The sequence below is a fragment of the Colletotrichum fioriniae genome (assembly GCF_027942845.1).
Source record: "Colletotrichum fioriniae strain IMI 355084 chromosome Unknown scaffold_3, whole genome shotgun sequence".
Taxonomy (NCBI): Eukaryota; Fungi; Ascomycota; class Sordariomycetes; order Glomerellales; family Glomerellaceae; genus Colletotrichum; species Colletotrichum fioriniae.
Genome location: NW_027076839.1, coordinates 2,638,907 through 2,659,605, shown reverse-complemented (window position 1 = coordinate 2,659,605; position 20,699 = coordinate 2,638,907). Strand labels below are relative to the sequence as shown.

The 20,699-nt window shown below is 54.0% G+C and overlaps 4 protein-coding genes across 4 annotated transcripts; 3 read left to right on the top strand and 1 right to left on the bottom strand.

Moving 5' to 3' along the window:
* Positions 1 to 8,737: 8,737 nt before the first annotated feature.
* Positions 8,738 to 10,191, top strand: gsk3 (glycogen synthase kinase 3; the record flags this gene model as incomplete). The annotated part of the gene is made up of 6 exons (XM_053196004.1): positions 8,738 to 8,783; positions 8,843 to 9,015; positions 9,072 to 9,155; positions 9,205 to 9,553; positions 9,605 to 10,003; positions 10,058 to 10,191. The coding sequence occupies 6 exons, from the start codon at positions 8,738 to 8,740 to the stop codon at positions 10,189 to 10,191; spliced, it is 1,185 nt and encodes a 394-aa protein (XP_053046428.1).
* A 1,414-nt stretch (positions 10,192 to 11,605) lies between these two features.
* On the top strand, positions 11,606 to 14,195 carry cbc1 (Nuclear cap-binding protein subunit 1; the record flags this gene model as incomplete). Its single annotated transcript, XM_065756884.1, has 4 exons — positions 11,606 to 11,690; positions 11,765 to 12,237; positions 12,292 to 13,369; positions 13,423 to 14,195. The coding sequence occupies 4 exons, from the start codon at positions 11,606 to 11,608 to the stop codon at positions 14,193 to 14,195; spliced, it is 2,409 nt and encodes an 802-aa protein (XP_065614651.1).
* A 730-nt stretch (positions 14,196 to 14,925) lies between these two features.
* Positions 14,926 to 16,450, top strand: YTM1_3 (ribosome biogenesis protein ytm1; the record flags this gene model as incomplete). Its single annotated transcript, XM_053196006.1, has 2 exons — positions 14,926 to 15,022; positions 15,096 to 16,450. 2 exons carry the CDS (start codon positions 14,926 to 14,928, stop codon positions 16,448 to 16,450), a joined length of 1,452 nt encoding a protein of 483 aa, XP_053046430.1.
* Positions 16,451 to 16,963: 513 nt separating this feature from the next.
* Positions 16,964 to 20,252, bottom strand: SEC8 (exocyst subunit; the record flags this gene model as incomplete). The annotated part of the gene is made up of 2 exons (XM_053196007.1): positions 16,964 to 17,612; positions 17,674 to 20,252. 2 exons carry the CDS (start codon positions 20,250 to 20,252, stop codon positions 16,964 to 16,966), a joined length of 3,228 nt encoding a protein of 1,075 aa, XP_053046431.1.
* Between the last annotated feature and the right edge of the window lie 447 nt (positions 20,253 to 20,699).

The following is a 20,699-nucleotide window of genomic DNA, read 5'->3' as shown; positions in this document are numbered from 1 at the left end:
ACAGGGCACCGGGCTGCAGACTGGATGCCGGGACGGAAGAGGGTCACCGTTGGTGTGCGAGGTGTGCGTATGTGTGGTGGGTGGTGGACATTGCTGGATGGGAGGCTGCGCGTTCGATGACGAAGAAAAACAGCTGGGCGCGTGGATGGATCTCTGTTGCCGTACCTTAGCAGATTTTGTTTGAATCTCAGGTCCTGTTTGGAGACGGTGTATTGAGCTGATGGAGACTTAAGGAGGAGCTCAGCTTCAGACACGAACCCCTTGGCGAGGGAAGCTGACAACGTTGGCAACCTGTGCTGGGTTTGTTCAAAGTAAAGTCTCAATAGCTGAGGTGGTAACAAGAACCCAGGTGCCTTTAGCCGGCCTCTCGTTGGTGTGTATAGTTGGGAGAATCTAGACGTCTCACAGTGAGTCGCTGCCCGCATGGGTGGGTTCACAGTGTCTAGTTTCCTTTTCCCGAATCCTGGGAAGCTGCGTGCGTGCCGGCCGGTCTAGACGTGCCTCCTGATTCAATATTGAGGCTCCCCGTTGCGTGGTACTGTGCGGTACGGGTGCGGAAACAGCTCTTGTTCGGCCGTGGTTGCCAATAAAACCTACCACCAACAACGGGGAAATGCCCCTTGCGGCTCGTCCTGTCGAACTTGCCTCGCTAGAACGGCCGAACTGGATAATATGACTATTGACACCGGGGCGGGGGGAACACTCAGCGAAGAGGAGCACCTCAGGAGCAGGCGCAGGAGCTGGAGCGAGATGTGTGCCCAGAGTGCCAGGCAAAGAATGAAAAAAAAAAAATGATCAGATGCTGCTGACCTCTGGTGGTCCAGGTGAACCTAAAACCCATCGTTAGCGTCGCATGAGAAAGGTCATGAGACCTGTTTGTATCCAGAAAAAGACAGACCGAACCCTGGGGGGCTGCTGTGCAGGACGGGGCCAGGTAATGTAGAGAGGTACCTTTGCTAACAGTTCCCACAGCCCACTGCGCTCTCCTCCTGTTTCCTCCACAAGGGGCCCAGCCAGCCCACTGCACCTGAGGTGAGGTGCAAGCCCGTAGTCCGCAGGTGAGGGATCCCTCTTCGTCAGGTACGGAGTGTGTATGTGCGGACACGTTTACTCGTGACTCTCCAGCTGTGATGTGATTATGTCTTTCCAGAGTCCCTTCCATTCCTTCCTCATAAGTTTTGCATACATAGGAAGGTACCTATTTTGTGTCTGCGAGCCCCTCCTTCCTGCCGTTGATCTTTGGTTTTGGGCTGCCATTGGATGAGAGACAGTCTGCTGCTGGCGGCCGGCCTACCCTGTGCGTGCCCTTAAGGTAACCTATCTTCCTACCTTACGTTAAGGTGAAGCATGTCACATGCATCGAAAGCTTAGGTAATGATCCATCGTCGAACCTGCCCTGCCTTACAGGTTACGGATACAGCATGGCAGCAACACGCGATTATATGGAGCACGTGGACAAGGGCCCTTGAGCCAAAGTGACGGCGTGACGAGAACAAATCCCAGGCCCCTTGCTGGAGTCCCGGAGAGGCGCCAGCGAGTCGTAACCACCAAATCACAATTCCCAAGCATCCCAAGTTGCCTCCAAGTTACCAGAAAAGCAGGCCAGCCGACAAAAATAGACCCGCCGTTGCTTGCTGGATCCAGGATGTTGGTCAAGAGGCTCAAGAACCCATGCGCTTCAAGGCTGCATGATTCAACAAGCTTGCCCATCAAGTATCCGTACGGAGTGCTCCTTTCTCGACCATCCGTACTTAGTACTTCGTACTGCCATTGTTGATATGCTGCTGCTAAATTTGGGCGCACGTCCTCCCTTATTGAAGCCCAAGTCCCAAACAAGGACCAGGAGCTTGGACCGTGCAATGACGTAGGAGCCTCTCATCAACATGAGGCATTCGCAAATAGACCAGCTGTCATTAATTACTGTATCGCCATGTGCATCATCAATACTGTAAATACCACACCCAACTATAATTGTCCGCTTGACATGATCGGATGTTAGAGAGGTGACAGCGCATCTGCTCACCAAGATTGTTGTGGTGGCTTGCAGCCGTAGCGTACTAATGCCGATGTCCTCGCGACAATCAGATAGACGTTGGACGAAACTAAATCTGTGTTGGCTCGACTGTGGCAACCACCAAGTAGTCGGACGAATGAAAGCCATGCTCATTCAAAGTCAATGGCCTTGGTGGCTCCTTCTGGGTCTCGTACTCAGTGCAAATCCATCCATGGCCAATCCAGCGCGTGGCCATCTTGGCTGTCATTATCGTTCAACTTCATCGTTGACTTGTTGCTGGCTCGCTTTCGAGGCATAGCGGCTCTCACATCTCGATTCCGGCATGGGAAGACACAGAACCAGGAGGCAGATCCTACTCTGCTGTCACGGTCCAAAGGTTGACGGACCACAGGTAATGGCAACCGGTTCGCGCGATGACTCCACTTGGTTTTTAACAAAGAGCACCCGCTGATGGGTATTGGTGTCATGCTGTGCCTCCATCAACTACTGTCCGTACTTGGTCCGTCCATGCTAATGTAGTGTTGCTGCGGTACTTCGTAAACGACTTTGTGGTCCTGGAGAAACACCAGCATCACATTGGCGAGCTCCAGGCCCCACCCTCTCGGCCCCTCCTCAACGAGACGCGAGCCACAACTACGACTCCTGCTGGGCTCACTGCCCCGCACTTGGCCGTTTCCTCCACACATGGGAACGTCGTCATAGGACCTTTCGGACAAGTCTCTTTGGCGGGGTTGGGGCCCTAGAGGGACATGGCAATGTCCAAGAAGGAGTGGAAGGATCCAGCAGCACAGGAACCCGGAGCCACAACAAATGCAGACTCTCCGTGGAGAGAGAGAGAGAGAGAGAGTTCCAAAGTCCACATCTTGGTTTCCATGAGACTCTTTGCCCATCCCATGGACGGCGAGATGCGCAAAATTCCTCTGCTTTCCCCTTTTCTCTCAACCCTTCTCTGCTGTTGGCCGCCCGCAGCAGGGCACGCACCAAGGCAAGCCGCAAGCCGCAAGCCACCGAAGCTCTGACCATTGACTAGCACCAGCTTTATCCCTTCCCATCAACCCAGCCATCCCCTCCTCATCGTAGCTCGGCGAGGTTTAACCCAGTGACTGCATCCCTGCTCTTGCATGTCCAGACGGCCGAACAGACTTGTCAGAAACGACCGGAGCGTCCTGGACTCCATTCGAGTGCAGAAAATATGCGGCGGGCGAATCCCAATATAAAAGAAAGCATGATGTGAAAACTCTTTGTCCACCCACCGCGCCGTATGAACAGGGGGTTCTGCAATTCCAAGCCATCCGCAGCATAGGCTGGACTCCTGGAGTCGCTAGACATGTTGCTGGCAACTAGCTGCGACCAAACTTGCTGTAGACCTGCGTGAGATGTAGAGAGAACACATTCTCAAGGTGGTCTGTAGACGAGCTTACCCCCCTGCAGGCGGCAAAACCTCCATCGGCTGTCGGATGTGGCGACTATGATCCGCAAGGTTCTGCGAGTGTCTTGACACTGTCTTGATGTCCCGAACCGGGAGTGTCGCTGTCAGCTCGAGTCCAGCCGAGTCGAGGGTGACATGTCGTTTCCACGCATGGCTGACCCCGAGACGTCTATTGTTCCCTGCCTTGTTGGGGAATCTAGTCGATTCACAGTGAACATGGAATCTTCGAGGCAACGATCAAAATGTCTCGTGCGGCGTCTAGGAGGCGGGCCGCGAAAGAAATTGTAGTCGGGTTGGAAGAACCGTGCGAGTGCCTATTGGACCCTGCAGAATCGGGGCCACTCAGCAGGTTCGTTTTGAGGCGCATTGGTAGCCGGCTACGCAAGATGCTAAGGTAGTGCGTGCCTTAATCACATCGACTTGTCGCGCGTCCTGTACTAGGATGATACACGTAGAAGACCCAGCAGGTCAGCTGGCCAAAGGTACCCGGCAGTACCCTAGCGAATGACAGCGGATTAGTGGACACGGCCCGTTTTGGTCCAAGGTACGACAGTGAAAGTGGGATGAGCAATCCTCGAGAGCCGGGAAGAGAGGGGTTTCTGGCACGTACATGGTGGAAGCGTTTTGGGTGATGAAGGAGGCTGAGAACATGAATGGGAGTTGACTGCTTCGGTATCTCAACGGTAGACGTTGAAGAAGTATCCGTAGGCAAGCAAAGCGAGCAAGGCAAGGCAGGCAAGGTCGTACTTAGGGGAGGCAGGGGCAGTTGCTACTACCTCACCCTACAGATAGTCCGACGGCGTCTCGAAGAAACTACCGGCCTATTATGTAAGGAAAGCAAGTGTATGCAAGTTCTTCATCCCCAACCACTAAGGAGGTAGGGCTTGCCTGCCAAAGCCGCACCGGATGTTCTCACAAGATGCTGTAAATATACCTAGATTAAAATGAATGTGCTGGGAAGATCCGTATCGTTTTGATTCTTTTGATTTACTTGTCCCGCTTTGTCTCCGGAACTTACAGATGGGAAACCCAGTCCGAACCCAAGTTTCTCTTCAGGTAGGGACGCAGATGCATACTACCTCGTGTGCCTGCGTGAGTGGCTACAGGTACTTGCTGACCACGTTTGGTACAGAGTACTTGAAAGTATGAAATCAACTAAAGCAGAATGAGTGAAAAGCCATGGTACCTACCGATCGTGCCACCTACCTTACCATGACGGAAGGCACATATGTACTTGAGGTATTCTGTAAGGTTACCACGGTAGCTTCCATTGGGAAGAATAATATGGAAAGGAGTACGTATTCAATGGTTGTAGTTGGCAAGACCTGGGCAGGTGGGAACCAGCACAGGTACTGTGTGGCAGGCCCGGTTGACAGGAGCAAACAGGGAGGTGCACATCCATTGGATTTTTGACTTCCGCTTGCCGAGTTTTAGCGCCTGCCTCCCCGTCTCAAAATGAGCACATGAGCAAGCCTGGTGCAGCGGGTCCTTGTCTGGAGACGACGAGGGGACGACAATGAAAGGCTAACCTGGAACCATTCGAACTGCGTGTCCCGCCGGTGCTTGGTCCCCACCTCGCCAGAGCTCTGGACTCAGCCTGGACTCTACCTTACCTTGGGCACTCTGTCATCAAGCACGGAGTACTCTGTAATGAGGTAGATTCGATGAGTGTGTCGAGATGCACACAGCACGAGGCAAGGAGCATCCATTTGATCTGCTCTCTACCCGTTGTGGGCGGGCAGATTTATCGACTTGAGTTGATGACTCTGCCGTCAGTGTTTTACTGCTTGGCGGCACTCTTGGTTGATCAGTTCCAGGGTACCAAATGCACTTACTGTTGTTTACTTGAGTTCTTTCGCCTGGCCTTCCTGGGCGACTCCTTGTTGTATCTTTTGACCAGAGCTCATTCATTGCCAATTGCTCATCACTGTGCTTGGCCTTTTTCGAGCTTACAATTATTGATAGAGTAGGGCAATGATGTTAATTCCAACAAAATGCCTGGGTTACCTACCGTGCGACCTTGTCTGGCTCAGTTGTCTTCGAATTTCCTTGAGCAAAAGCAACGTGCCGTGCGTGGATCATCTTAAGGTTCGACTTGAGTCGAGACTCGACAAAACCATACCCTCTAGCACTGCAACGCAACAACCACCAATGCCAAAGTTTGAAAGCTCTCTAGTATTGAAGGGCTGCGGTTCAAACAACACTCTGTCCGAACCGCACGCAACCTTGAGCTACTTTCCGGCACCTCGAGCACGGCATGCCGCACGCCGGCCTACCTTGCTTGATAGCCTGGAGACCTCCGCCGCCCCTCTCTGGACACCGCGTGGCCTGTAGACGATTGTATGGTATTCTCAATCTTGCTATCTATTCGGGTTAACGTTCAATCTCGATTGTGGTTTAAGTGACCAAGCTGGGGTCTCTTAAAGCCACTTCCGGGAGCCGCTGTATTTTGTCAATCGCTTTCTGGCACAGGCTTTACAACTTAGAGGAGATGGTGAAGTGGGTGACACAATTGATTTCCGCTCGATATATCCGACAAGCACCGCTGTTATCACTAATACTAATATCTATTAGACAGAGCATATTCTTTTACGTATGAGAAAGAACTTGATACGAAAAGGGTAGTAATTATGATGTGAGTAGTGAAAGGGGTACTTAAGGTATTAAGATGTATGGCAGGAAATCGATTTTGTCACACACTCGGCAGTCCATAGAGTCGACAAGCCTAAGGATCCTCCAACGACTTGCCTGCTTACTTTCTTCTAGACTATCACCGTTGACACCAAATAGTGTCGAGCTCATGCTCTGCTCAGTCCTAGAATCCTGAGTAGCTCAGGAACCAGGCAGGCAAACTGGCGATGAGGGCATCGCGCAGAAGGCGGGTGAAGAGAAGGAAAGGTCGGGAGCCAGAGTCCGCGCAAGATCTAACATCAGGGGCGTCTAACCGTACATGATTTGATAGTGGGATGAAGAGAAATGTCAAATGTAAAGTTGATGGCGTTATCGTATTCTGGCAGAGCCGTACTAATTATGGTAAGCAGCAGTGATAAGGTACCTTATTTACCTTGGGTACCTTAAGGAAGATGGCGACGATGTCTTCAATTCGTCTGGCCTATGCATCTTCTGATGCATTTTGATTTCAGCTTAAGGTACTTTAATGAATTTTCCTCCCCTCATACTGCCTGTACCTCAGCACCCCAGGGCTCAGGTCAGGTAAGGTAGGTAAGGTATGTACCTAGGCCACCCCCCCTTGTCCCAGTCACTGGACTTGGGACGCACTCCGTCATTCCTCGTCCAGCTGCGCGCGCTAGTCTGCCCTGCCGTGTGGTCCGCGAGGCCTCAAGCCCAAAAGGCAAAGACCAAAGAACAAGACGCACAATCCACCCCAAGGTGCGGGCTGCGGGCTGCCCCTCTTTCAAAGTACCTCCCTACCTTACCTCTCTCCCCTACCATGCCTTCCCAAGTACCTCACGGATACCCTACCTTAGGTACCTTACGGTCCTCACCTTGCCTACTTCATCCACGTCTCCACCACCGACCACTCCTTCCCACCAACCAACCCACCGCGCGTTTCTCTAAACGGCGTGACAACATCCTCCTTCTCCCATCTCTTGGGTACCCAACCTGAACTTCACCAAACTTCCCACCCACCCGTGCATTGCTCTTCCTCTTCTCACCTTCAAGTGGCATTTCGCCTCGACTTTCGTCGTCTCCAACATACAGATACCTCAACACAAAGCTCCTCCCGTCAGCTACCAGCCATTACACCCAACACCCATCTGTCCTCGAAATCACTTCGGTTCCAAATCTCACGATCCTGCTTCGCCGCGCACGAAGAAGCACTGTCTCCCGTCTGCCCACCCGCACCGCACCGCACCCACACCCGCAAACCACCCACCCCAGCAAACCAAAGCTCCCCAGGGCAATCATCGCCTCTACTCCATTTCTTTCTCTCTCAACGCACCTTGCCTGTAGCCGCCGGCCGCAACTACTCTGAGAGCACCACGAGAGGAGAAAGGTTCAATCTGCCATCTTGTCTTCCTACAATCCCGCCTTCGTCGACAATTTCCAGTCATTGTAAGTAATTCTTGCCTCTCTCCTTCTAGCTAGCCCTCCTCCATCCAATTCCTCTCACTTCGTGTCCCATGAGGCAAAAACATTATCATCATCATCATCATCCTTGAGCTTGCTTGCTTGCTTGGTCCGCCTGCCCTGCCCCTCAGCGACGTGCTGTGCCGTCATCACCACATTCCCCCTTCCCAGTCCCCCTTCCCCCTTCTTATCACTCGCTTCCACGACGCTGGACCGCAATCCGCCGAATCTTGCCCTGTTTCTCGGCCCGTCATCAGCAGCTCACCTACACGCGAGAGAAGTGGTCTTTGCTGTGTTGTGACCTTATTTTCCGCCCAAGGTGTTTCTAGGTAAGGTAGCTGCCTCACTCGCACTACCAGCCTGCACGTACCTGGCATTTTCCCCTCTGCCTGAGCGAAAAATCACCTCACTGCGTGCTGCATGCATAGCGCAGCGCATATACACACACAGCACTGCCCACCCCCTCTTATCCTCTCTGTCTTGTCTGTCTTGTCCTAAACTTGTCCTGTCCTGGCTTGCTCTGCCCTCCTCTTCCTCCTCTGGCTGCTACCTTACCTTTTCCAATACTTCCGCTTCTTCTGCTCCTCGCCTTGCCACCATTCGCCTTGCATCGTCGCCATCATTCATATTCCCCTGCCCTGCCATTTTCTCCCTCTCCCTGTCAAAATACCTCCACACCCCGCACCCCTCGTCCGTCCGTCCGTCATCCTCGCTCATCACTGCTCGTCGCACAATACGCTCCATACCCTGCTCATCGTCAACCTATCAATCACGACCGACTTGTTCAAATCTCACACTACCATCAGACGGTCTGCTAATCAACCAAACCATCAGCTCCTCAGAGATTGCTCAACGTCGACTCTGAAACAAATCCAGAATTTCCTTAGCGGGCAAGACTGAACCGATCCCCGACGCGAATCCGCTACCGGCGCCGCTCTCAATTACAACCTGCCTCGCGACCACACCTGCATCCATTTCTTTGGCTCTCGAAACAAGCGATTGGTTCGTCGGCTCCCTACTTCACTCTCGTGCAATTACCCTTGCACGAATCCCACGCCAGCGAAGCATAGTTCTCGTCCTCCGCTGCCCATCACGGCCCGCCTTCGAGTCTCGGATCCGTTACCCCTCACTCTCGATCTCAACTCGCCCAACATCGGCCAACAATAGCAGGGCTTTGCCGTGCTGACAACACCTTCCGAGCCATGGCGCAGAACCGCCCCGCCGCCTTCAACACTCTCAGAATGGGAGGTAAGCTACAGCCAGCTGGAAACCAATTCCTTACACTGCCATACTAACGTGATCGTCAGAGGTTATTCGCGAAAAGGTCCAGGACGGGATCACTGGAGAGACAAGAGATCTCCAGTACACGCAATGCAAGATTGTCGGCAACGGCTCTTTTGGTGTCGTCTTCCAGACCAAGCTCTCGCCCTCAGGAGAAGATGCGGCTATTAAGCGTGTCCTCCAGGACAAGAGGTTCAAGGTTCGCCCTCATACCTACCAACCATGCTTCGCTGCGGCATGCTGACTTTTCCAAAGAACCGAGAACTGCAGATCATGCGGATTGTTCGGCATCCTAACATCGTACAGCTGAAGGCCTTTTACTACTCCAACGGCGAACGCGTAAGCATCGCCCTATACCCGAATCCAAATATGTACTGACACGACACAGAAAGATGAGGTGTATCTCAACCTTGTCCAGGAATTCGTGCCCGAGACCGTTTACCGTGCGTCCCGCTTCTTCAACAAGATGAAGACGACAATGCCCATTCTCGAGGTCAAGCTTTACATCTACCAGCTCTTCCGCGCTCTCGCCTACATCCATTCCCAAGGCATTTGCCATCGTGATATCAAGCCTCAAAACCTTCTCCTTGATCCTACTTCAGGCATTTTGAAGCTTTGCGATTTCGGTAGCGCCAAGATCTTGGTCGAGAACGAGCCAAATGTGTCGTATATCTGCTCTCGATACTACCGTGCACCAGAATTGATTTTTGGTGCCACAAACTACACTACCAAGATTGGTAAGCTCATTAACGCCGTCGGCGGCCCCCAATGCTAACGTTTTACGACAGACGTATGGTCTACCGGTTGTGTCATGGCAGAACTGATGCTCGGACAACCTCTCTTCCCTGGAGAGTCAGGCATCGATCAATTAGTAGAGATCATCAAGGTCCTGGGCACGCCGACACGGGAGCAAATTCGCACCATGAACCCCAACTACATGGAACACAAATTCCCACAGATCAAGCCGCACCCCTTCGCTAAGGTCTTTAGGAAGGCTGATGCGAACGCTATTGACTTGATCGCGCGCCTTCTTGAGTATACCCCTACCGAGAGACAAGCAGCGGTGGAAGCCATGGTCCATCCCTTCTTTGATGAGCTGAGAGACCCGAGCACGAGACTGCCCGACTCTCGTCATCAGAGCGGCGAGATCCGGGATCTGCCACCTCTTTTTGACTTCACTCGCCACGGTAAGTGCTCTACTCCGATTACATTCGCTTCGTGATTTCTAACAACTTTGCTAGAACTATCGATTGCCCCGAACCTGAACCACCAGTTGGTGCCCGCGCACATCAAGCCCGTACTCGCAGGAAGAGGATTGGACATTGACAACTTTACCCCGATTCCAAAGGCCGACATGATGGCCAAATTGGATTGAGCCAGTCGAGACTTGTCCAGGAACTCAGCGCACTCGTGGATCGTTCCCGACTTATTTCGGCTGCCAGCCTATCGTTCGACCAGCGCACACCGAGATGGAGTTATTGCATGAAGCGTAGGGGCATCGGCCTCGACCGGACGATGGACCAAATGATGATGAGATATTAAACGTGCGACGACGACTTGAAGCTGAACTGCATCGACTGCTCAAAGCGCAAAGGCTTACTGGCGAGGATTTGCGAGGTATCTTGTGCTTCGTCAAGTGTCAGCCCTTCCACTACAGTGTAGAGGAGGCACGGCAAGAACTGGGCTATTGGGGCATGCCTACGGATTTTGCAATACATGGCCACCTTTTCATAGGAGGCTGCATTGCTGCGTATTGCAAAAGCCGCCATTCTGGACTATATTACGATACAGGATTCGGGATGGCTTTCACTTTGTTCTTCACCTTGTTACCGAAAACGCTTCAGGTCGCTTTGGCAAACGATTGTCTGGACGGTTCAGCCTCACCTTTCTTCGTCTTCTCGTCACTCAGTATGGTCTGGCAAGACTTCCTCAATTATCAGAACTCGGGAGTGCGTGGAAGACACTACGTGCGATTGTGGGGTTAAATCATCTCATGGTTGTTGGTAGAGAAATGAGGAAGCTCCGGAGTCGGGATGCCCTCTCCTGTTGGTTGGGAGACGTGGGCGGTAGGTCTGGATTGGTATTAGGCATGATTCCGAGGAAAAGATTTTAGCTTTCTCTGTTTATTCATGGCAACGCAACGATGGCGAGCCAAGGAGGTCAATTAAAAGGGTCGGGACTGGCTACTTTGCTCAGACATTGGGAAATACTGCTGTTATGAATTTGGCTTGGAGTGGCCTAGCAGAATAACTGCAAGGCAATCGACTCTATTCTTCATTCTGGGCTCACAGCCGGTACTTGGTCAACCTCGTTTGCATGTGGTGATGTGTTATGCTCGACCGCCGCAAGTAGAAAGTTGAAGCCAAGAGGCCCTTCGACGAGGTCGGGTGTACAGAAAGGTATTCAAGCGACGCGAGGTACGACGGAAGTGAGGTACCTAGGTAGGCAGTGATGGTAGGCACTTTTAGGGGGTACCTGGATGTATGTCTTCGCTCTGCATCTGTGGGGTTCTGCCTCAGGCCAAAACGCAACGTCTGATGGTCTTTATGGGCGGGCAGGGGCCACCGGGGCCAATGGACGCGGCCTCCACCTACCTTAGTGCCTCAACTTACCTTACAGGTGCTAGCAGGGGAAGCTCGCGTCTTCCCTCCGTCACTTTTCGACGTGGATCCTGCCTCGAGGCTACGTGCAACCGAAAGAATCTCGTCCCCGGTTTACCAATTGGCTTTCTCACACACATCAGCACCATATCTAACCTTGCCCAATTATCAAACACGCAGCCGGCTGATATGGGCGACTACGAGAGAAGACGTTACCATGGTGGTGGCGGCGGTGGTGGTGGAGGCTACAACAACAGGAAGAGAAGGTATCGAGGTAAGCTTTTCTCCCCATCGTGCGCCCTGTCTCTGTTTCAGCGCAATTACACCAACTTACTCTGGCCACGACAGACGACGATGACAATGACCACCGACAGTCGCGACGAAGGATCGATACCGCACCCCTTCCTGTGAGAGTGCGTAGACAACTCCTCTCTCTCGCCGAATCCCCGCTGCGACGCTGGCATGAAGAGGTCCAAGGCATCGCGCACGTCGTCGCCGAAAACGCAGAGGACGCCGAGCTACGCGAGAGCTTCGTCAGTCTCGTCTTACAGCTTTCGCTAGAACAACCGCTCAAGACACCGTTCGTCGCTGGTGTGGTTCTGCTCGTGAACACGCTCAAGCCCGAGATTGTGGATGAGGTTCTCACCAAGCTGAGCGCCGCGACTCAAGAGAAGATCCAAGCGGGTGAATGGAGGGATGTGAAGCTATATCTCAAGTTGCTTGCGTGCCTACAAAGCTCTCTGGACGGCGAGGGAATTTTCCCCGTCCTCGAGGAGCTATTTGGCCGAGCGGTAGACTTGCAAACCGCGAGTTCTGATGACGTAGACATCCCCTGCCCTTTGCTACGTTTACCCAAGTTGCTGACATGCTTTTAGACGATTGGCACCGAGCTTGTGAAGATCATTCTTCTCACAATTCCGTACATCATGTCAGCAGCGCCCGATCAGTGGCTCCAAAAAGCCGCCGACCTGATGGACAAGACCGAAATCATTGCCTCGGAGCCTCACGCCCTGCAAGTTCTAATCGATCCGTACCTTCCCGAGAAGCAAGACCAACCTACCGGGTCCATGAGCTTCATCGGCATGCTTCAAAAGCAACTGCAGCATGAAGCGGCCAACGGATGGGAGTTATCTTGCCTGCCTAGGCCCTGGAAGCTGCCCCTAGAGGAGATCGAAGCACAAGAGAAGCTGGACAATGCTACGAAGCATACCCTCCCCACCATCACAGTACCCGAGAAAATTGTCGCTGGATCAAGACCGCTATTCCCTGAAGTCTACTATTCAGTTTATAGCACTCAGGACGTCGAGTCTGTCCCGCCTGTCACGGATATTGCAGCGTCATTGGTCAGAGATGGCTTGGTTGATACGATCAACATTCTCGACTTCAACCGCAACGTTACTGCGCGGTATCTTATTGACCTGGACTGCTATTTCTCAGACTCAACTTTCGTCAAGCGTGCAACCCCCTTTGACAGACTTCGAGACGTCGAAACTGGCCGCTCAACGTGGAAGCCCGAGGATGTGGCTGTAGATGCCGTGTTTTCACAACTCTTCCAGCTTCCACTCCCGGAACACAAGCTTGTTTACTACCACTCAGTCCTCACCGAGGCCTGCAAGATTGCGCCTGCGGCAATTGCTCCCAGCTTGGGTCGAGCAATCCGGCACATGTACCGCAACTCTAGCCGAATCGACCTGGAGCTCTCTCAGAGGTTTGTTGACTGGTTCTCGCATCATTTGAGCAACTTCGGCTTCACCTGGAAGTGGACGGAGTGGGTAGATGACGTGTATCTGCCTGACCTTCACCCTCAGAAGGCATTCATCATTGGCGCTTTGGACAAGGAGATCCGGCTCAGTTTCGCTCAGCGTATCAAGGGAACACTGCCCGAGCCATACCAGCCCCTAATTGGGCCTGAAAAGGAAAAGGATGTTCCAGACTTCAAGTTCAGTGATGAAAGTAAGTGACGAGCAGCGATTGCGTTTAGTTTGGTAGACTGACAGATTCGATAGGTACACCTTTTTCCACAGAGGGTCGCGAGATCGCTGCTCTGCTGAGACGCAAAGCACCTGACGAAGAGTTCCAGCCGATTATCGAACGAATCCACTCACTTGCGATAGAGCGCAGTCTGGATCCTTTGGTGACGAGTACCGATGTCTTTGTCACAGCCGTGTGCTGGGTTGGGTCCAAGTCGCTCAGCCACGTGCTCGCGTGTATTGAGCGTACCAAGGATCGTCTGCTCGACGTTGGCGCGGCATCTGAGGCGGCTAAGTCCCAAATCATCACCGCAGTCATGTCGTACTGGGCGGCGCAGCCCGGTGTTGCAATCTCCATCGTCGAAAAGCTTTTGAACTACTCAATCCTTTTGCCCATTTCTGTCATTGAGTGGGCTCTCTCCGGAGGCAGCCACGTGCAAGGACAATCTTCGGGCGATTCTTTGGCGCAGCCTCACGTCTTTGAGCTGGTGTTTGGTACCGTGTCCAAGGTGACTGGCCGCGTCAGACAACTTCTGACCAAGGAGGCCGAGGCCGACGAGGATTTGAAGGAGAGAGACACTAAGGCGATGCGCGATCTCTTCAAAGCGATGGAAGATGCGCTGGTTAGCTGGGCTTCAGGCAGCAAGGACGAGATGATGGAGGAGATGGATGGAGCCGGTCAACGCGATGCCCTACTTCGCCGCTGGGGTGAGCGTTGGCTAAGGGTGTTCCGCCGAAGGTCCGCCATTGAGGAGGCCTTCATTTTAGAGGCGAGCAAGGAGCAAGTTGCTCTTGACAACGCCGTCTGAATCAGCCTGGCTGATACTGACATGGCGGGCGTTGTCCTTCGTTTTTCAGGCAGCGTGTCCTCAGTATGTATGATTACTAAAAAATGGTTCATGGGTTGGCAATGGACCAGGCGAAAGCCCTGGTGGATATGTGATCAAGGGTTCCGATCTCGACAAGGTAGCTCAAAACAGACACAGATTTTTTCCTAAGAAATTCAGTACACAATGGTGGTTTCAACAGCCGAATGAGTGACCCGAACAGCGGAAATTTCATCAACGTCATCATTCCACCTTATGTTTGATTGTGATGGCGGGCAAGCCCATCACCCAGGGTAGTGAGTCGGTCCCTTACGACTTGATACTGAGTACATCCAAATCTCAATCTCCAGTGCTCGGAAGTCAGCGGATGCGGGGCATTGTTCAGCCTGGTGGCCCTAGCGTTGGTCCCTTTTTTTTGCGCTGGGGACATGATTGGATATGCCTAGCTCGGCGGGGTGGAAGTCTCCTGCAAGGCTGACATCAAGCTTGGGGAAAGGAAAAAAAAAAATGGAAGTGCCCCGTCTATCAACCACCGAACTCCAACATACGAAAAACCAATCGAAACCACTCTCGTTGTCCTCGGACAATTACCTTTTCACGGGGAACACAGCAGTCAAACTGCGCGGTATTTACGAATATTAGGACCAATTTCGATCCTCACACGGAAGCTTCGAGCCAATCGCAACAAGAAATATTCTAGACCCTCGTCGCAATGGAGTCCTCAGTGGCCCAGGTGAAGGTGAACTTTACGACAACGCATGAGGATTTGCAGTTGGACGAGAGCAAGAGGCAGTTGATCGTGCCCGCAGGTATGCACGCGCGGCCAGATCTCCCAATCCAATAGTTGCCCCCAAACTCTAATCTTTTGCAACTCGTCTACAGACATTAAGCGATATGGCCTCTCAAGGATATTGAACTCCGAGTCCATGCTCAACACCTCCTCCCCCGTGCCCCTCGACTTCCTTGTCAACGGAACCTACCTACGGACCACGATCGAAGAATATCTCAAGGAGAACGGCCTCTCCTTCGAGACGACGCTCACTCTACAGTACGTCCGCAGTTTGCTGCCCCCCGTCTACGAGGCATCCTTTGAGCATGACGACTGGGTCGCCGCTGTCGATGTGCTCTCCGCCACCTCGGCCGCGGGCCGCTGGTCCGGCGACGCCCTCACTCACGGCCAAGATCGCATCCTCTCCGCCGGCTATGACGGTCTTGTCCGCATCTGGGACGGCTCCGGCCAGTGCCTCGCGACCTCCCCCTCGGCCCGCGCCGGCGGCCACGCCAAGCTCCTGACGGACGCCAAATTCCTTTCGTCAACGCAGATCGCCTCCGTCGGCCTGGACCAGAAGATTGTCGTCTGGAAGTACGCCGAGTCGGCCGACCGCTTCTCGGGCGAGCTCAAGCCCACGCTCGAGCTCCACGGCCACAAGAAGATGATTAACTCGCTCGCCGTCCACGGCGCCTCCAAGAAGATGCTCACCGCCTCCGCCGATGGCCGCGTCGGTCTCTGGCTGGCCTCGAAAAAGGGTAGCCCGGACGTCGACGCCGACGACATCCCCGCCACCCATGCCAGCAGCGTCAAGCGCGCCAAGCTCTCTAACTCGTCCGTCACCGTCCCGCAAAAGGGCGCCCTGGCCATGATCCAAGCCCACGCCGCCGACGCCTCCGTCACGGGCGCCGCCTTCCACCCCACCGACGCCACCGTCGCCTACTCCGTCTCGGCGGACCACACCCTCCGCACCCTCGACCTCACCACCGCCAGCGTCGTCTCCACCCTCACCACCCTCCACCCGCTCCTCTGCCTCGCGCCCATGCCACGCAACTCCTCCCTCGTGGCCGCCGGCTCCTCGGCCCGCCACGTCACCCTCCTCGACCCCCGCGCCTCGGCGTCCGCCACCTCGGTCCTCACCCTCCGCGGCCACGCCAACATGGTCTCGGCGCTCGCGCCCTCCCCGGACAACGACTACAGCCTGGCGTCGGCGTCGCACGACGGCACCGTCAAGATCTGGGACCTGCGGAGCGTGCGGCCCGCGACCAAGGACGAGGGCGGCGGCAGCGTCAGCGAGGCCGTCTACTCTATCAGCCGGGAGTGGCTCAAGGGCAAGAAGGCACCCGCCGGCGGCGAGGGCGTCAAGGTGTTTGGCCTCGCGTGGGATCAGACGTGGGGTCTGGTCAGCGGTGGCGAGGACAAGAAGGTGCAGATCAACAGGGGGAGAGATCTTGTTGCTTCTTCGTAAGAGGATGGTGGTGCTGGGATGCTGTGATGCTGAGAGTCTGAGTGGGCGGGATGTATGGGTGAAATGTATGAGAGAGAGATGGAAGGACGAGAAAGGTGGATACGGAGGAATTACGAATTGTGTGCCTGTATTTTCGTGTACATGTGGTTGGGAAAAGTTTGCTGGCATTGAAAAAGCTATAGACTACAAGAATAATACCCCCCCAAGATTTGACCAAGACTTGCAGGGTGTCATCCCTCCCAGATTCCGGTGATGATGGATAACGACAACTCTGGTTTGCAAGTTGTAGCCACGCCGTGGGATTGGAAAACCACATCATAGAGTCAAGTCCAGATGATGTCAGCAACCATCTTCTTTCTCTGTTTCTTACCCTCTCCTGAACGCCTCGCAAAGTGCAAGTATAGTTAAACCATAGCTGGCCAGCCATGATTGAATCAACTACACATCATCAGCCGTGAAAAAACACACCACTTCTCTCTCCTTCTTAGCCCGGTGTAAAGCCCCAAGGTACTTCTAAGTCTGCCACATGTGCTCACTAAGCCCGAGCATCTTATCCGCCATTTGCCTCTTGGCGGCGCTGGCGATCCCCCGCTCGGGGTTGGACAGCTGCTCGCTGAAGCACAGCTCCAGCAGCGTCCTCAGCTCTTCGTAGCTAAACGTGTCAGACGGGTCCGCGTGCTCGTCCTTATCCTTGTCCTCGCTGGCCTTTTCGACAATGGCGTCGGGCCCCTTGTCAAAGAGGGCAAAGTAGTTTGACGCGCGCGCGAGATCGACACCCTCCTCGACGTTCTTGAGGTTCTGCTGCAGGACCAAGATGTTGAGCTGCATGCGGCCGCATCCTTTTGCGTTCATGGGCGAGACAAAAGCGGCATTGGTGACGAGGTAGTCGTTGATTAGCAGGCCCAGACCGGTGCGAATGAAGGCCGTCTCCTTGGCGCGGAGGTACCGCGCAATAGTTTCATCGTAGAGGACGAGGTCCGAGTTGAGATTGAGGATTTGCGGATCCGGCTCCGTGACTTCTTGATCGAGAAGATAGGGGGCCGTGTCGGTAGATAGGGCGGTGCGGAGGGAGTAGATGATTTCGCATCGGATCTCCATGTGGAGGGTCAAGAGCGCGGTGCCGGCAAGTTCTTCAAATGACGAGACGATTCCATCGAAAGCCCTGATGTTTATGTTAGTAAGGCAAGGATGGTGTGGGTCTTCAAGAAGAGAAGAAAACTTACTGGACGGTCTCCTGTGTCATTGGAAGACACACAGGTCCATCTTCGTTTGTCGCCTTGTTGGGGTCGTTCATGAGCGTCCACCGCTTGCTCGAGCCTCGGTTCATGTTTGGGCGGGAAGAGTCGGATTCGTTGCGAGTAATGTGACGCAGACCTGAGATCTTGACTGCGAGCCACTTCATGCTGGTGTATAAAAGACAAAGAGACGAGATAGTGTCCTTGTCTTGGATGATGTCGGCCATCTCCATGCGCTTCTCGTTGGTCTGGACAATGAGCAGACCGACTTCCTTCTCAAGAAGCTCGCGCTCCAGTGTGTCCGATGTCCATAGTTGCTTTATAGTTTCTTGGACATCGCCCTCCTCCAGAGCCATCGCTGCGGACATGCGCAGCTTTGTGGGTTTGTCTGCTTGTGCCTGAGTTTTGCTCACAAGTGACTTATACCATCCAAAAGCACGGTCGTAGTATCTCATCATCTGGGTAATGATGAGAGTGCTTAAAGCCTGGTCGTGTGGGATGGTGCCCAGCATGCGGCAGAAAGCTGTGACAATGGCAAAGAAAGCTGTTGTGCCTTTGAACACGGGGCGTCTGGCAACTTGAGTCCATTCCTGGTCTTGCAAGAATGTATCAGCCTCGCCGAAGATGGTGTCACTCAGCTTTCCGAGAGTCTCATCCAGCTGAGGCTGGAAGACGTTGACCAGGAAGTTATCCAAGAAGGACGTCAGTGTGCTAGTGGCAAGATCTGAGCCTGGTGGTACGATCATCTTGAGACGCTGGAGGAAGACAAGAGTAGGAGGGAGGAGAAGGCTCATGTTGAAGACGCTGGGCTCAACCAAAGACTTGTAAGTGCCAGTTGTCTGCTTGTTCTCCCAACCTGTAGCGCCTCCTCCTCTCTTAGTACTACCCTCGAGCACTGGCCGCTTCTTGTCAGCTCCGGCCTTCCGAGAAGTGTCAGTCAAACCGGGAACAGCAGATCGGATAATGCTCTCAAGAGCCTCATATTCCGTCGTCATGTCTACAGCCTTGGGGTCGCCCTCAGAAAACTTGAATAGGTGCTCTCTAGCGGCATCCTTTTTACCATTGACATTGGTCCCAAGCTTTGGCGATGTACTGAACTGATACACGTCGGCGTCCGTGGTAACGTAGTTGTGCAGCAAAGAGCGAATCTCGTTTTGGTAGAGATTCCAAAGCTCCTTGAAGCTTCCCAGCAGGGCGCTGTTGTTTCCAGCACCTTCTCGGCGGATGAGGGCCTTGATCGCCTCGTGGAAGACGCGGTGACCCTCAGCAATAGCTTCAAACTTGCCAAAAAGCGTCCACAGGAGATCGTAAATGACGTCTGCTCTCATCTGGGTCTCTCGGCTGCCGTAAATGTGCAGTCCTTGAGAATTAGTTGAGCCGCCGCGCAATGAACTGGGATGCCGTTGGTCGACCTCGTTGAGTGTCTCATTCACAATCGTAAATAGCTCAACAGGCAGTCTCTGCTTGAGGGTGTCGACAGCCGTCTCTAATCTTCCCAACTTGTTAAGGGATTCTACGAGCAGAGACACATATGAGAAGGTGTCGGCCTCAGGGTTTTTAGCCGGGTCTTCAGTTGCCGATGCTTCGAAATCCATGGCGTCCAAGACTTGGTGGAAAGGAGCTATGGTGATTGATTCATAGTTGCCCTCCTTGAGCGCGCCTTGAGTCTTGGAGAGGTTCTGCCACCGCTCTTGACAATACGGCGACTTGAGGTATAGGTGCTCATGAAGCTCCTCAACCAAGATATCCATGAGTGCTGTGTCCTGGTTGGCAAGGTAGCCCCTTAGATCGCTCAGCGCGCCGATATCATCCAGCTCTGGTTTCCGCAGCTTGCGCAGGGCATTCTGCAAGACCTCAACTGCACTTAGGAAGCGCTTCTCGGAGATGCGGGCCTCTAGCTGATCCGGCACCAGACGCAGCTCCTCCAGTTCGTTAAGCGTGGTGAGCAGCTCATCGTAAGCCTGTGATGTGGCCGAGAGCTTCTTAAGGTCCGGGTCCGACGTGCAGAGGCTCACCTTGGACGTCAGCAGGGAGTCCTTGAGCGTGCGTACCCTCTTCTGCGAGGCCTGGATGCTGCCTTGGATCTTGTGGAACGTTCCGATCGAACTGTTGAAGCCTTGGTGGTGCTCGTGGACGATGCCCTTGAGGGAGTTTTGCAGGTAGTCGTGCGTCTGTCGGAACTGGTTGTAGTCGTGTGCGCGGCCTACGGAGCTGGTATCGAGAAGCTGGAGGGCGAGCTGGACGGGCACGCAGTCGGTCTGGCACATTGCCGGCCACTCCACCTTGACGCGCTCGAGGACCTGACCAATCTGTCTTTCCGCGTTAGTCTCCTGGATGCGCTCGCGGCTGCGGACTGGCGGAGGGCCGCCGCTTCGAAGTGTAGGTGGTGATCGAGGGTTCATCGCTGGCGGTGATCCTACGGCGTACCGGTCGCCGCCGCCTCCTCTGTCGCTACCTGAATATCCATTCCCGTATGGATCGTAATCCTCCTCTTGCCTGCCAAAATTACCATATCCGTTGCCGTTGCGGTAGCCGCCGCCGCCGCCGCCGCCGTACCGATTGGACATGGTGTGGGAGCAGGTATGTGTAGCGAATTAAGTCGGTAGGGAGGGGAATCGCATCGCGAATGAGGGGTTGTGAGGGAGTGAGGACCGGCAAGTATCGGTAGGAAGTGATGATCGGCTCGAAGAAGAGATGCGGCGCTTGTTCTCGAGTTAATCGTGTTGTTAGTCTGCTGGTAATCGGGCGAAGGGGGGTGAGGATTCCAAGTCGATGAAGTTGTGTTCGTGGTTGAAGTGGACGGAGCTGCGTTGTCAACCTGGAAGGTGCTGGCGTCCCGCTGCAGCTAGGGGTGTCGGATGGCTCTAGCCCAGCCGTCCGTATGCACGTTTCAGCGATGTTTGGATGTCACCCAGGGCTCTCAGTGGTTCGCTTCAGCGGCCGACATCAGTTCTCCACCAACCCCGGACAGGCTCTATGCCGATTGACCCGCCCTGCCGTCTCAACGCGCCGTT